The sequence below is a fragment of the Haliaeetus albicilla genome, chromosome 27, assembly GCF_947461875.1.
Source record: "Haliaeetus albicilla chromosome 27, bHalAlb1.1, whole genome shotgun sequence".
NCBI classification, from domain to species: Eukaryota; Metazoa; Chordata; class Aves; order Accipitriformes; family Accipitridae; genus Haliaeetus; species Haliaeetus albicilla.
The window spans coordinates 20,148,917-20,163,678 of NC_091509.1; the positions used below are offsets into that span (position 1 = coordinate 20,148,917).

A 14,762-nucleotide genomic window follows, 5' to 3' on the forward strand; every position below is an offset into this window, starting at 1 on the left:
TTAGCGGCACGACTGCAGATTTTCAAGGGCCAGAGCCTGGACCTGAGAGCATGCAGGCTGCCTTGGGTAGCTGTGCCCAGGCATGCCCAGGGGAACCTCCTCCAGAGATTTTTTTGGGGGCCACAAGAAATTTAAATCTCCATGTATACCTTCTTGTGCAGATAATCACATACTCTTGTACTTAGCCTGGATGCTAATGACTGCACAGGTTTTGTTAGGGATTTTATGAAGAGCTGCAGGTGCCACCTGCCATTCGTGCAGCCCCTGTAGTTGTGCTGAAAAATAGCTCAGTAACCAGTGGGGCTCAAATCCTTTAAAGGCTTCTGTACATGTTTAGGTTCACACCTACTGTCAGGTTAGCTGTACACCAAGGAGTTGGAGATTGGTGCTCTATAGGTGTTACCAGATCATTTTTGATATATAAAGAAGTACTGACATTTCTAGTAATCATTGCATTGTAAGGCACCTTGCACAATAATATTTTACAGGGAGATTAGTTTACCCATCAAAGCAAGCTCTGCACTTCCTCGCTTTATTTTTATTTTATGTTAACTGTGTTCCTTTGAAGGACACTTAATCCCCAGACTTGCTGTTTCTCTGTTATCTGCTTTGACTCAGAAGTGGGTTGAAGATTGCTCAGGGATCCCACTGTAAAAACCTGCTACAATTCACAGAAACCAGGAGTAAAATTCTTAAAGAGGGCAATTATTGAGGGAACTGGATTAATGATCTGTCATCACAATTTAGCCACATTCACCACTGACCTTTCACAGAGAGGATGCTGTTGATAAATGTAGTTCATTACTGAGTTCTGACATGAAAACAGAATGGCACTCTGTGTTTCTTGGCAGGCTGATCAATATTTTATCTGCCAAAGCATGCAGAAGTGCTAAACAGGATGAATTACGTAGCCACTGCAAAACAGAGCAAGAAACAGCATTGCTCCAAGTGAGCAGAGCATGTAAACGTGACAGTTACTGGCCACACATTAGCAATCAGACCTTAATACGCTGGATTTTTCTTTTATGTTTCTTCTGTCTTATTGTTTTTCTTTGCCTGTCTCTTTTTTTTTTTTTTTTTTTTTTTTAATTCAAACAGTGCCAGACTTCATTGGTTTTGAAAGTATCTGTAAACAGATAAAAAGGACTTGTTTCTTCAGAGATCTTCCCCAGTGTGGAGGGGGGAATCGTGGGCTTCCCTGGCCAGGAGTGTTGCAGCGTGGTTCCCTGCTTTTGGCTCCATCCTATATCACACAACTGTGGCTGCTGCAGGAGTAAGGCTTGGGGATGGAAAGCCACTGCAGGCTGCTGCTGGAGGGTGTACTTAATGGTCCATTTCTAAAAAAAAAAAAAAAAAATTGCCAGAAATCTCTATCTGTTGAGCGTGGCAAGTATATGGAAGTTTTATCCAAAGAGCACAGGAGGGAGCTGCACCTTATGTGAGGTTTGTTTGAAAGTCACTAGCATTTTCTTCTTAGGGCTACAAAGTCAGATGCAGAGCTCACAGGAGGGACACATGCTGACCTCCAGCAGTGGGATGTGAACAAAGGCATCTCTGCCCAGAGCATCCTACCACAGGACAAAAACGGTGCAGCTTTTCCTGGGGAGGCCTTGTGTTTGTTGTACAAAGCATTGCTAGCAAATTAGGTTTCTGTTCAGAAAGTAGAGTGGCCATCAGTGGAAGTGATACAAAGTCTTTTGAAATGGTGAAGGTAGCATTTTTATTTATTTATTTATTTATTTTTAAATTCCTAAGCTGGAATCCAAAGATAGTGGTATTATGTTATTAAATCTCATGTGGAAAAAAAACCACCCCGTGTTAGATGATCAGCATTTTAGTTTTGATGTCAGATGCCTCCAGTATGCCCTTAGCTCTCCTCTTCTGGAGTCAGCAGAATAAATCATACTGGGATCATGGTTAAAGATAGAAAAGCAACATGTGTGACTTTTTTCTAACCAGCTCTCATATAAAGTAGTAAAGAAAGGTGATCAAGTAGAGAATTAGTTTAGGGCATGGAGGACAGAATAGCAGTTTTAGCTCATGCCAAATTTGTGTCTTGGTTCCCCCAGCTATGTGGTGGGGATGGTGCCCTGAACACATCGGTAGGCAGTACAGACAGGGCATCTGCTGGCAGTAGTACAGCACAGGTGATTAAAACACATGGTGGCATTTCTGCTGTTCAAAAATGGGGAAGAGAAGAAGTCCTTCAAAACCCATGTCTGAAGAGTGGTGGTGGTTACCTCCTGGCGTGCCGGCTGGGAGACCCACTTCCAGGCAAGCCATCTCTGGAAATACAAAACTTGTCTGAGCTGGTCGCAATTACGAACAGAATCCAAGTCCCCAGGGAAGCCCTAACAAGGAAGCCAAGCTGAGAGACATCCATTAACAAGACCTACTGATGAGAGCAGTCTGAGATGAGATAAACTGCTAATGATGAGCTCATGTTGCAAAGGAAACTGCTGGGGGCACTTAGCAAAGCGGAGACAAGAATGAGGATAAGTGAGAGGGCATGCAGATGGCTTTTCTGTGATTCTTTTTGTTTAACAGCTATGGTTTTAACACCTGGAAGAACAGCAAACATGCAAGAGGTGGCAGTGCTGCCGGAAACCTAGAGAGCTGTCCTTAGCATTGGCTTGCCAAATGGTTCAAGTTGCCTGAATGTGTCTTCTCCCTTCCCTGGTGGAGGAGCAGGCAGTGTTTTTTATACGGTGCCTCCAGCATCCATGTCTGGTGGCTCCAGTGCCTTAAGGTTGGCTTGGAAGTAGCATTAGGTCCAGGTTACGCAGCAAAACATCAGCTCAAAGTTCCCAAGCATGGATGATTTTGGAACTAACACTTTGGCCAGACTTACTATAAAACCAGAGTTTCAGGTCAGAGTATTTTCTCTGACCTAAGTGGTTTTCCCCGTTTTTCCACTACAGTGAGATTACATATATAAATTATACATATAAATATATATGCATATATATATATTACAGTTTTAGTGCCTTTTCCTGTCAATATTTTAGTTCAGCCGAAGAAGCACAAACTATCAATCTCACACCCTTGAGACAGAACTTTATTGCTTTTACTCATCGCTTTGTGTGTCGCGTGTTGCTGGGCAGCTATACATTGCCGCACTCTGAAGGGGCTGCTTGTGCTTCACTGCAACCCTGAGATGTCAGGGGAAAATGTTCAAAGGTGCGAGACCTGCCGAGTCTGTCACATTCGCACTGGGGAGAGATGCCGAGGGATCTGTATCCAGCAGAGCTGAAGAGTGTAGTTTTCTCCAGAGGGAAGTGATGGTAATGAGGTTTTAGAGCAGTTTTGACAGGGGCTGAGAGCACCTTCTGACCTTCCGACTGTGGCGTGTGTTAACAACATGTGAAACTGAACTTATTTTTTAAACAGGAGACCTAATTGTCTTATTGCTGGTTTTCTTTGCTGCGTATGCAGTGGAATGGCATTATCCTGCCATGCACGATGGGGCTTTGCGGGGTGGATGGTCCCTGACCCGGGACAGTAGTGTGGTGGGGGAAAAAGTATTGTAAGTGAGTTTATAGCAGGATTTGGGAATTGCTGCCGGAGGCTGTCACCAACTCTGTCTTCTGTACTTTCCTTTATATCACTCTTTGTGCCCATCATGTTTGCTTGGAGGCTGCAGCATGGCTGTGACCCTCTGAAAGTCCCAAACTGGGCACACTTACCTTGGGCTGTCTTGCAGCCCAGATCAGTGTGTACTTTTTCAAGAAAAGCGGTTTTGTGGTGGCTTTGTTTTCAGAGCATGGAAAAATCAAGGAGGGTTGTAATGCAGTGAGAGGAGATTGCTGTCTCCTGGCTCACACCATGCAACACAGTTGAGAGCCTGGCTGTGTCACCAGTGGGTGACCTGGTCCAGTCCCACACGTGCGGGAGTAGAGATGCAGTGTTTGGATTCAAACATCTGGTCCTTGCACTTATTACTTATATTTTGCCATTGCATTGACACACAATTTGTATTGGAAATTCTGTTTAAACATGCAGTTGTGCTCAGTTTTGGCTGAGGCTTCAGTGTTCAAAGAAGTCTCGCACCCAGTTAATTCTCCAGGCAGGCGCATGGTATCAGACTGGTGCCAGGGATAGCTGTTAGCCAGAGAAATTGTCAATATAAGCTTAATAAAGTGAGAGGTGCAGTTAGAAGAGATGAGGGAACTTCAGAAGCACTTAGGTCCTTTTCCAATTCTTTCTTTTGTGGTCAGAAAGAGGGTTAAGGTGGAAGTGAGTGAGAAGGCCAGCAAGGGAGGAAGGCTGGGAAAGGACTGCCCCTGGCAATAGTTAGGGAGTATCTGGGAAAGAAGACCTAGCTGCAGAAGGTGAGAGGTCTGGAGGGCGTAAAGGAAGAGCTGCTTTGGTGTACACTGCTGGCAAAAGTTGACAGGAGTGTCACCATGTGGCTTGCCTGTCGCCGTGCTTGTGCTCACGAATTGAAACCACAAAGCAGAAACAGAGGTGGAAGCAAATTAAATGGATTTCCCTGTCTTCGTTAGCCTTAGATACATTTCTGGGATTAAGATTTGACTGAAAAGAAAACTTCAGCTCAGAAGAAACTATTATTGCAGTAGGTAAAATGGTATTTACAACAGGATTGCAAAATTGGTTGATTACACTGGATATAGCAATCAAATTTTCTCTTAAATAAGCACGCGATTGGAAGAAAGAAATTTCTTCATACTGCCTTCACAATAGCCATCAAATTACATGGTTGCAGTGGGGCGGGGGTGGGGGGAACAGAAATAATAAACAAGACTAATAGTAGCTGAATAGCCTTGTTTTTTCAATGAGACTGATCCCATGTGGGACCAAGAGCTCTTTGGAGGTTGTTTAGAGAAGGAAAAATTTAGCAGCTGCTTAATATCCCTGAGCAGTGAGAAGCTCTCAAATCTAGAAGGGTCTGAGTTCAGGGTGGAAAATAAGCCTTGTCTTGCAGTTATTGCTTGTGTAGCAATAGGGCGCTGACCTGACTGGTGAATGCATGGCCTGCCTCTGTGTCCTCTCTCACCTTCTCAAGTCATGGTGCTTTTGAAGTTGTGAGCACAAAATATGAAGGGTGAAAAAAAAAATCTTGACAGTAGATGAGTTTGCTCTCAGAGAAATGCCTCCCACCTGGAATTTTAATTGGGTTTCGGTTGGAGCAGGACCAGAGGACCAAAAATGGTGCAGCTCAGCAAGAAAAGGACAGGAACACTAGTTGTCAGCATGCCAGAGTCTTCTGTTACTTTTCAAAGGAATAACGTTTGGAGTCTCTGAGGAGCTGATCTACAAGGGTATTGTTCCTTAAACTGAAGTGAGACCAGGTTCCCTTAGATTTAATCCAACAGGATCAGTGATGGGACTTAAAATAAAAAGTAGTTTTAAAACCACCATTCTAGAGAATAAGGGCATCTACATTACAGAGAAAACACATTACAGAGAAAAGGGCGTCTAAGTGGAACAGCTGAATGTGTCCGTACTGTTGGTGGGTGATGGTTGATGCCCACACAGTTAGGGACAGCTGGAGCATGAGGGTGCTTCAGGGTCCGCTCCAAGGCAGAGCCAGCCAGGTTCCTGCAAGGCACCAGCCACTGGGCTCTGCACTAAAGCAAACAGATTTGCACAAAAAAGGCAGTTGCTCTTCTTCATTCTGCCAAGCTCTGCCAGACAGCAGTTGAGCAGAAAAGGGCTGTAACATCTTATACCACTTTGGGCATGTGGATACGTTTCTCCTTTAAGAGGATGCCCTTAAATCAGAGCAAGGCATTCCCTGGAGAAGAAGCATGGAAGAGCTGGCTGCTGCGAGCACAGCAGGAGCTTTGAGGGTCATGGAGGTTCAGTCTGATTCCTCCAGCCAAGCCAGTGTCACTTCAGAGCAAGTGGCTTGAGGGCTTTTCTGTGATAATAACCTTTTTCCCTGGTCAAGTGCTGAAGAAAGCATTTATGTCAGTCTGCAGCGGGGTGATGTGCACAGGCACCAGCGACACCCCAGCCGCAGGGGCTCCCCCAACCCCGCGCTCCTCACTGCCCTCCCTCTGGCCATCTTACCACCTTGGGCTGCCTTTAAGGATTCCTTAAGATCAGCCCCATGTTTGGCCCAGGGTGACACTCAGGGGTGACATTTATTTATGCTTGTGGCACTTGCTAAGCATCAGCTTCCCCAGGTTTATTTTTTACTTCATAATCAGAGGATAGGTGAATTTATTTTATCTTTAAAAAAACGTAGAGCTATTTTGAGATGGGTGAGGATTACGAAGCTGAGTGTGGAAGTCTGTAACTGAAGCCCTATAATCTGGAAGGTAACATGCTGGAGAGCATCCTTGACAGCAGGATTTAGAAAAACTGCCAGCTATTACAAAAGGTAATGACTACAGGAGCTCCTCAAGTGCAGAGCTGAGTGGTGCTGTATATGCAGACAGCCTGTCTTCGACTGTGCCTTATTTTTCCCTTTAGGAGCTCAGTCCTTTAAAAACAACAAGGCAAATATACATGGTCCAGTAATGCGGTCTTATCTTTCAGGTGACACCTGTACAATGGCAGACTACAGCCGGCTCAAAAGCATCCTCCTGGACCTGCAGGCTCATCGGCAGAGCCCGCTGAGCAGCCCCGCTGAGGACAGAGTATCCCAGAAGCGCTTCTTAGTTGAAAATATGTTTAAGCACCTGGATATAAACAGTGATGGGCATCTCAGCAGCTCTGAACTGGCTCAGGTGGGTTTATTGTTCAATGAAAATGGAATTATGAAGTGGATTTCATTTTTCATTCAAAGTGTGAATTGAATGTAACGCAGCAGCACTCTAGTGAGAACAGTCGTTTGTAACTGTCCGGCTGGCAGCAGGTAAAGGAGGAAAATCTACTGCGGCGTGCAAGTCTCTCGGCATCTCTGGGGAGATGGTGTTGTCTCAAACATTTGAAGCTCCTCTACAAACAAAAAACATGGCAGCTTTGCAGTGTCATCCATGCTCCTGAAAATAGATACTAATCCTTGCTGCTAACCATCATCTTCTGAAATATTTCCAGCTAGCTGGCTTGGGGAGATTTAATTTGGATTTTTTAGGTGCACGTAAGTTAGGCAGAAATCTCTTAACTCTTCCTCCCTGCCTTCTGGACTGTGGATTAGCATGTAGTAACGTGACAGCAAAGTTGGAATATTTTTTAACAGGTTTATTTTCCCCAAATCCCTAGGCATATGCTGAAATGTTGATTAGCAGAACTTAATGACGACAGAAAAGGTGAGAGCTTGAAAAAAACTGTTATTTCTAATTACGGGCATGCTGTGCTGTTGGAATTCATCTAATTGGTAAAGTGAACCGAGCATGCGGCCCAGGCACTCGAGCTGATTACTCTGTGTCCTTAACTTGGTCTTTATACATGCAGACCTGAGAAAGCAGTCCTGTAAATATGAGAAAACGCATTATGCCAGATTTGGGAAGATCTTGTCTTCTCCATTTCATGGTGTCATCTGTGAGAGGAATTAGAAGCAAATCCCTTTTAAGAGCCTTTTGGAAGCCAATACCTGCCCGGGACCTGTTCCAGTTTCCGAAGCTGGCCCTTCCGCCTTTGCTCTGCAGGAGCCTCTCATCGGCGCTCACGCTTCCCAGCGAACATGAAGTGCGTTGCAGTCCCAGCGTGGAAATGCAAGCTGTGAGCAAGCAGGAGGACAGACGCAAGCATGCTCCTCCCCGAGCTCGCTCCTGTGTAGGACAGTTCGCATTGAATTTTAATCCTCAGGCTGTTGACACGCATGATGCACGATCCTTTCTGCACAATGCGAAGTGTCAGCGTAAATTCCCTTAGATCTCAGAACTATGAATATATACAATGCTTCATCTAAATGCGATGATTTTTTTATAAAGGCATGGTAGGTATAAGAAAACACTTTTATCTGCATTCAAAGCCAGCTTTTGCATAGTGACATCTAAGTGTCTGTTCTACTCTCCAATTTTTTTTCCCCTTTTTACATGAAACTTATTCCGTCAGGATATTAAAACTCAACTTGCATGGAAATAAAGGTTTGGCAGCCTGCAAGCCATTACCTTTAGGAAGAAACAGTGACCTGCATTTTAAAAGAGCAAGATTCAGCACTCTAAGGTCTGCCACAAAGTTACTATGGGCTTTGTTTTCAGATGTGCTTGGAGCCTAGGTATCTCTCACAAGAGCAAGCATAGACCTTGGCTACTATTATTTTAATTCTTCTCACTGTTACCAAAATCGGTAAACATGCTTGCACCTCTGGAGCCCCCTTCGATTTGATGGACTGGAATAAGGTAAGCCCTCTCACCCAAACATCCTTCACAAAGGCTTCCCACCGGCATTGCTGAGTTGACAGCACGATCACCTCTCAAAAGACAAAATAATGCCAGTTAATGCAGAATATAGCTAAGCCATGAATACTTTTAATCCTGAGCCAAGTGGCACTGATCTTGGGCCCCTTGGTGGGAGCGTGGCTGAAGTCCTGACCGGGCTGAGGACACGTCTGCAGGGCAACTCTGGGGCTCTCGGAGCAGCAACATTTACAGTTTACATGTAGCATGTCAATTCTTTATTTTACTTTTTAGCTCTAACAACAAGATGATTTTTCCTGTGCTTTTACGTGACCGGTTTATTCACCAGTTTTCAAGGGATTTTTTTTTTTAGGTAACGAGCAATTTTTAGTTTTCTATCTTATAGTCTTAACAGAACTTTTCTTGCCTTATTAGGTAGATTTTTGATTGATTTGTGTTGGCTCTTTAATTTGAAGCTCTCTGCAACTTTAAAATTCCTCCAAAGATGAGAATTTCATTGCTCATGGGTAGAGGCAGCTGAAATGTATGTGGTGCAGTGGGATCTCTTCTCTCTGGCTGCTGGATGAGCTGCTGCTGTGCATTTTCTTTGTTTTATTTAAAAGAAAAATAGTCTCCCGAGCACTATAACCTTGTCTACAAGGAAAAACTCGAGGCAGGTAATGTGCACTGCTGCAGAAAAAAGTCATTTTTAAGACCTGAAGGGGGATCTTTAAGAGGCTCATTGCAAAGGTATTCACCCCAAAGGAGAAACTGGAAGCAGAGAGGACAGTCCTGTGTTGGGGCAGCACCTAGCACTGGGAGATGGCGAGGATCTTTGCCCACTTGTTTCTTCTCTCTGACAGAATTCCTTTGAGAAAAAAAGTGGCAGCAGATGGTCCATCTCCTTCTATTTAGAGCTGCTTTGCCCCCTGGCACATCCTATTGAATTGTTTCTGTCCAGACCCAGCAGTATGAAATGCCTATGAAGTTTTGCAGCCATGGGTAGCAGGGCTATTAACAACAGTGGTAATTGGAATGTTATTTCCATTTAAAACTTTAATGTATTTTAAAGTCAGATTCATAAATCTACTGAATTTGTTGCAGCTGAAGTATTTTGTGGGTGGGTTTTTTTTTTCCCCGACATTAAATCAAAAGGACTAGTAAAAACTTGTCAGTCTTATGAAAAGTTAATCAATTTTCAATACAAAGGTAGACAAAGGGAAATTTCCATCTTTAGAAGATTGATCTTGGAAGTTATGGTTGATCTCACTTTTATTGAACATTCTTACTTGCTAGGTGAAGGGTCATTTTTTTAGCATTATTAGTTTAAATTGCTTCAATATAATGGGCCAAGACTAGAATAGTAAATAAAAGAGTCCCTGGACTACAGCAAAAAGCCTTCCTGCTCAAAAGATGCAATATTTCAGCAATTTTCTTCATGTTCTACAATAAATTCAGAGAACCCAAAGTTTTCATTGTGCTTAGGTCTGATTTTGCCTATTTGCTAACTTGGATGTATGACTTCTAAAGCTTTCTTCATTTTTAATGTAGAATGTGTGAAATGTTTAGAATACATAAGAAACAAACTATCAGGGGCTGGAAAAACACGTTAGTGTTGAATATACCATCCACTCTTGCCCACTCTAATTCTAAAAGCAAGGAATACAGTTTTGTCCTTACCTAGAGAGGAAAAACAAACTTTCCTTTTTCCCTGTTGCATATTTATTTTTCCAAACTTTTGTAAACTGAAAGTGCATTTCTGTGCTGCTGCTGAAGGAAGAGGCTCCTCACTCTCACTAGTCTAAAGCTTGAAGTGCTGCAGGAATGCAAATATCAGTTGTATCTTGATACAAAGCAAATATGTTAACTATAGAGATGATATATATAGATATATCTCCCCAAAGGTCATTTAATGGAAAATCTGCTGGGTGAGCCAGGATGGCAGTCTGTAGCTTTATGTTATATGTAAGATTACCTGTTCTCTTTGCTACAGCTAATGAAGGAGGAGGACCTGGAAGATGATTTATTGGATTGTACACTAGAAGACCTTCTCCGATTTGATGATTACAACAATGACGGCCTCTTAACCCTGCAGGAGCTCTATACGGCCTTCCGTGAGTGCCGATGCTTTTGTCTGTCCTGGGTGTTGAAAGCATGCAAATATCTGTCATGGCAATGTCATCTTCCCAGACATGGTCAGCAAAGATAATCTCTTTTTGTATTTAATGCCATGAAAATACTATGGAAGGCTTGTTTCTAAAGGTTACTATGCTCCAAAGAACAAGCATGAACTAGGAGGTTGGTAAAAGTGGGGGGGGCTTGTGGGGGTTTTCTTGTGTATTTTGTTGTGCTTCTTGTTGATGGCAATGGAGAGATGTTGGTGAACTGGCCAGGTCTGTAGACCTGAGTATGTGGTTTCTGAGTAACCCCAAGGGTTGAAACCTGTCTAAATGTCTGGTGGTAATGAGTTAGTTTGCTGTGGGGAAGATGTTTTACTGAATATTCTGCTTGGGAATGATGTTTTCCACATTTTGTTTCTGTGTTAGTAAGTGGATTATGGTGTTCAATCTCAGTACATATCTCAGCACCATTTGCAAGGATCCCTAGATCACTGAGCTACTTAAACAGTGTGAAAAAAACAGTACTTGTATTATCCCAATTTTTTTCATAACTTTACGTTCACGCTTTAAGTTAAGCATTCACTGAAGTCCTTCCCTGGAAAAGGCCCACATTGTCTCACTCACCTGGATGATAGAAAGTTTTACTGATGCCTGTCCCTTTGGGATACTAAAAAAGACAGACAGAAAATGTGGGGGTTTATTCAATAATCAGGATATGTGAGCTACAGGGTACTTGTATGTGGTTAATACTCTTTAAACAGAAGCAGGATTCAATCATTGAACTGTTGAGTGCAGGCAAAGAGCCGATAAGAAGCCAGTTACCTCTTAAGATGGATTCTCAAATCTTTGCAAAAGGCATTTTATAGACAAAGTAATTTCAGTAGCTCTTGATTTCATTTTCTAAACCAGGGCACCCTACTCCAGTGCCTGCTTGGTGGGAAAAGCTTGGTGTGCGCAGAAGTCACCATGTGCCCTGCACCACCACATTCCTTGTTGATGCTCTTTGGCAAGCTATGATGCCAATGCAGAACCTCTATTTTTGCCAAATATCCTGTTTTCTAAAGAGAGTGGTTTCTGTTTTCTTGACTTCCAGCTTTTCATTAAAAGAAACAACTTTGGATAATAATGTTTAAAGTGCTTTAAAATTAGCCCCAGTCGTCACCTTGGACCTATTTGAACCACATATGCATTTAATTCAACACGGCACACTCAAACCAGCAGATATACAGTAAAACATAAAACCTCATACATTAAGAAGGCCATAAAGTGAATTAACCCAGCTATAAAGGCTTGACACGCAGTTATTTGGGAGCATATTTGGATCAATGGGTTCTCAAAGTCACAGCAGCTCGAAGCTAAATTCCAAGAGTCATTTGTACGAGTTTTTGGTTCAGTGAATTTTAAGTAGGCCATGAAAATAAGACAAGTACAAAATATTACCCAATGAATAGAGATAGTAATCGATAAACTGCAAAAATATTGTAACAAAACCTAAGGCGTAACAATGAATGTCTATCAAAAGGATTTTGTATATGAGAAGAATTGTTCTCGTGAAGCTGAATTCAATTTTCCCAGAATCTCTGGTTTTATCGAGAGTGGTTAATGGCTCATCAGCTTTTAATTTAAAAACAAAGTTCGCTGCTTGCAACTTTTGAAATTTTGGGGACTCTGTAAGCAAGTGGTAGTGCTTGGTGAAAGTATAACTTTTTCCCTTACTTTATTACATGATGTAGGAAAAAATCTCAAAAATACTTCAAACATTTGTCTTAAGTGCATGCTTTGGTTTGTAGTCCTTAAGTGTTTATGAAATTTCTGCTTTGTTCTGAGCCAGAATTTGGCTGGCAATGGTAGTATAAAGGTACAACATCCTGCCCATTTTTTGTATTTTTGGCCCATTTGGGTGATTCTTTTGTTGCTTGAAATTCACCCAAGCCACTCATTTTTGCATGCTGGCAGCAGGCTGTGGGGATGGCTGCTCAGCAAGCTGAGGAACATAATTACCAGAATTCAGTGACATCAGAAAGTCTCTATCTAATTTATCCTTTCAAAAACTCCATTACATCTGTTTTGGCGCACCGTGCTCTGGTATAGTGTTGCAGTGTTGGAAAGGTTTGAAGATGACCTTGATAATGTGAAGAGCTTTCCAATTTGTCCTTCTTGTGCTGCTTTAGAAGTTGCATTTCATTTTAAAGAGTCTCACAGCCTTTCTGTAACTTACAGACCCACAAAGTGGTCTCTTTCTCTCACTCCGTGTGTGTCTCTTGCTTTCTCTTGACCCGTCGTCTCTCTCCAAGACCCACAGAGATTCAAAGGGTGGTTTTGATCCCCATCCATGTTGATCAGCTGTAAATGAATGAAAAGCGCATGGATGAGAAAAATCCAATCTCTTACCTTTTCTGAAATGTGGTTTCACTTTTACAAGCACTACATCTAATATGTGCTATTTTTAATAATAATTTCTAATCATACTAATCATTTGCATACACATCGTAATGCACAGGTTTGGATTATGGACAGAAATGGCAGCCCTACTACTAACCCTATCAACTTTCTTCTGATTTTCTGAAAGTTCTTTTGTTCCTGAATCCCAAGAATACAACTTTTAGGAGTTTGCTTGCGTGTATGAGGATGACTAGAAATATCTGTTAACATAGGATTAAAGCATTGCTTTTCAAATCACCTTAATCATACATAAGTGATATATGAGACGGATGAAATGGTCTCCTGGCAGCTCTGGCAAGAACAATTTGTAGGTGTCTTCTAATTTCTTATTAATAAATATTATTAGATAAGCAGGCTTAGGACCATAATTGGGGAAAAAAAAAAATAATATGATGATCTCAAGATTTTCACATTCCAAAAACAGAGTACTAGCAAGTATATTTGTCTGTTGTCTTTTCTTTATACCGTCACAAAGATCCAATAAATGAGTAATAAATGAAAGGCTTAGTTGTCACAAGACCTAAAGCAGAGCATGCATCTAATGAATCAGCATGGACATAGTCTGGAGAATTGCAAGCACATCACCTAGCCGAGTCATGCTTTAAATATGCTCAGATGAGTGAATTTTGGATATAACTTCTGGAACCGTATCTGACTGGAGGTCATTAGAATTAGGCATGTCACTTTTGGCATTCCTGTTGTCTTCCCTAATGGGAAAGTAGCAGGTTGGCAGATGTGAAAGCCTAGCTGAAGAAAAAAAAAATCAGTGTAATCTTCTAGATCTATATCATCATCAATGTGGACAGGTCAATTTGTAATACAAATATGTCGAAGAGAAGGAAAACATGCATTTCATCAAAATGGCTTTATCTTGTCAACATTGTTTAGCTAATAAGAAGTTATTAACCCTATGATAAAATCCCCTTAAATTCTAGCTCATTGCCAATTAGAGCAGTCTCCTAACCAACATCAGCTTCTCACAGCTTGCCTTTGCATTTCATTACATTTTTGAAAGCACAGAAAAGGCCTTTTGCAAGCACCTTTGCTAGCCCACAGCAGCTCTTCCCAGTAGGGCATGCTGGGTTTAGAAAGCTTTTTCACTGAGCTTGCATAAAAGACCAGGAGTATTTCACTAGGTCAGGTTAGAAATTATACCCCAAGATAATTTCCCCATCTTGAGGCCATGGTGGCTTACTGAGGTCACCCTGTGCTTCCCAGTGTGGCCCTTGAAGGCTGCTGTGTCACACGGTTTCTAGTGGCTCTGCAGCGACATTTTGAGATCCTTGATGTCATATCTCGACCAAAAAAGCCCACAAAGGCAATTTGAAAGAAAAATAATGAATTTTTATTTTTCAGTCCAGTCGTCGTTTCCCAAGCGTCTATGCATATACGTTACATGTAGATAGAAAATTGCTGTTTCTCTAAGATGAGAGATATGTTATCGTCTATGGATGCGTTATTATCTAAAGAACACAAATATTGTTTAGAAGGAGTATATTTCATGCAGGAATGAATGCCGAAGAGGCTACAGGATCAATGCACTCTTCTCTTAAACTTTCTCTTACAATGCTGTTACAGTCTTTAAAAGGAGTTTGCTTTCTTCCCTGATTCTGTTTTGATTCAGATTTTCCTTTTTCACCTGTCCTTAAAATTTATCGAAAAAGCACAATGGAGAAATATGAAACTGCTATATAGGTGCTTTCAGCAGGAGGTCAGGGAAATGCTGGATAACAGCCAGGGAGGGCGGATGGTACCAGCCCACGGCGTGGACTCGTGTCCTGGGGCTTTCCCAGCACTGCAGCTGGGGACTGCGCAACCAGAGAGAAGGGTGAATTTGAATGAACTGGGTGAAAAAATGTATTGGGAGCCTGGGCTGGGTGTGAGTGTTGGATAAATCACTGCCAGTGCAGAGAAGCAGCAGTGAATGGCGTTGGACTGGCTTCAGATT

The 14,762-nt window shown here is 42.2% G+C and overlaps 1 protein-coding gene across 2 annotated transcripts in view; it reads left to right on the plus strand.

The window, feature by feature from the left end:
- The window catches only part of FSTL4 (follistatin like 4), a 240,491-nt gene that overhangs the window by 123,048 nt on the left and 102,681 nt on the right, over positions 1–14,762 (plus strand). For both annotated transcript variants that reach the window (XM_069772285.1, XM_069772286.1), the window contains exons 5-6: positions 6,508–6,698; positions 10,246–10,366. In XM_069772285.1, the coding sequence (XP_069628386.1) occupies positions 6,508–6,698; positions 10,246–10,366 (312 nt within the window). The remainder of the gene's footprint in view (positions 1–6,507; positions 6,699–10,245; positions 10,367–14,762) is intronic.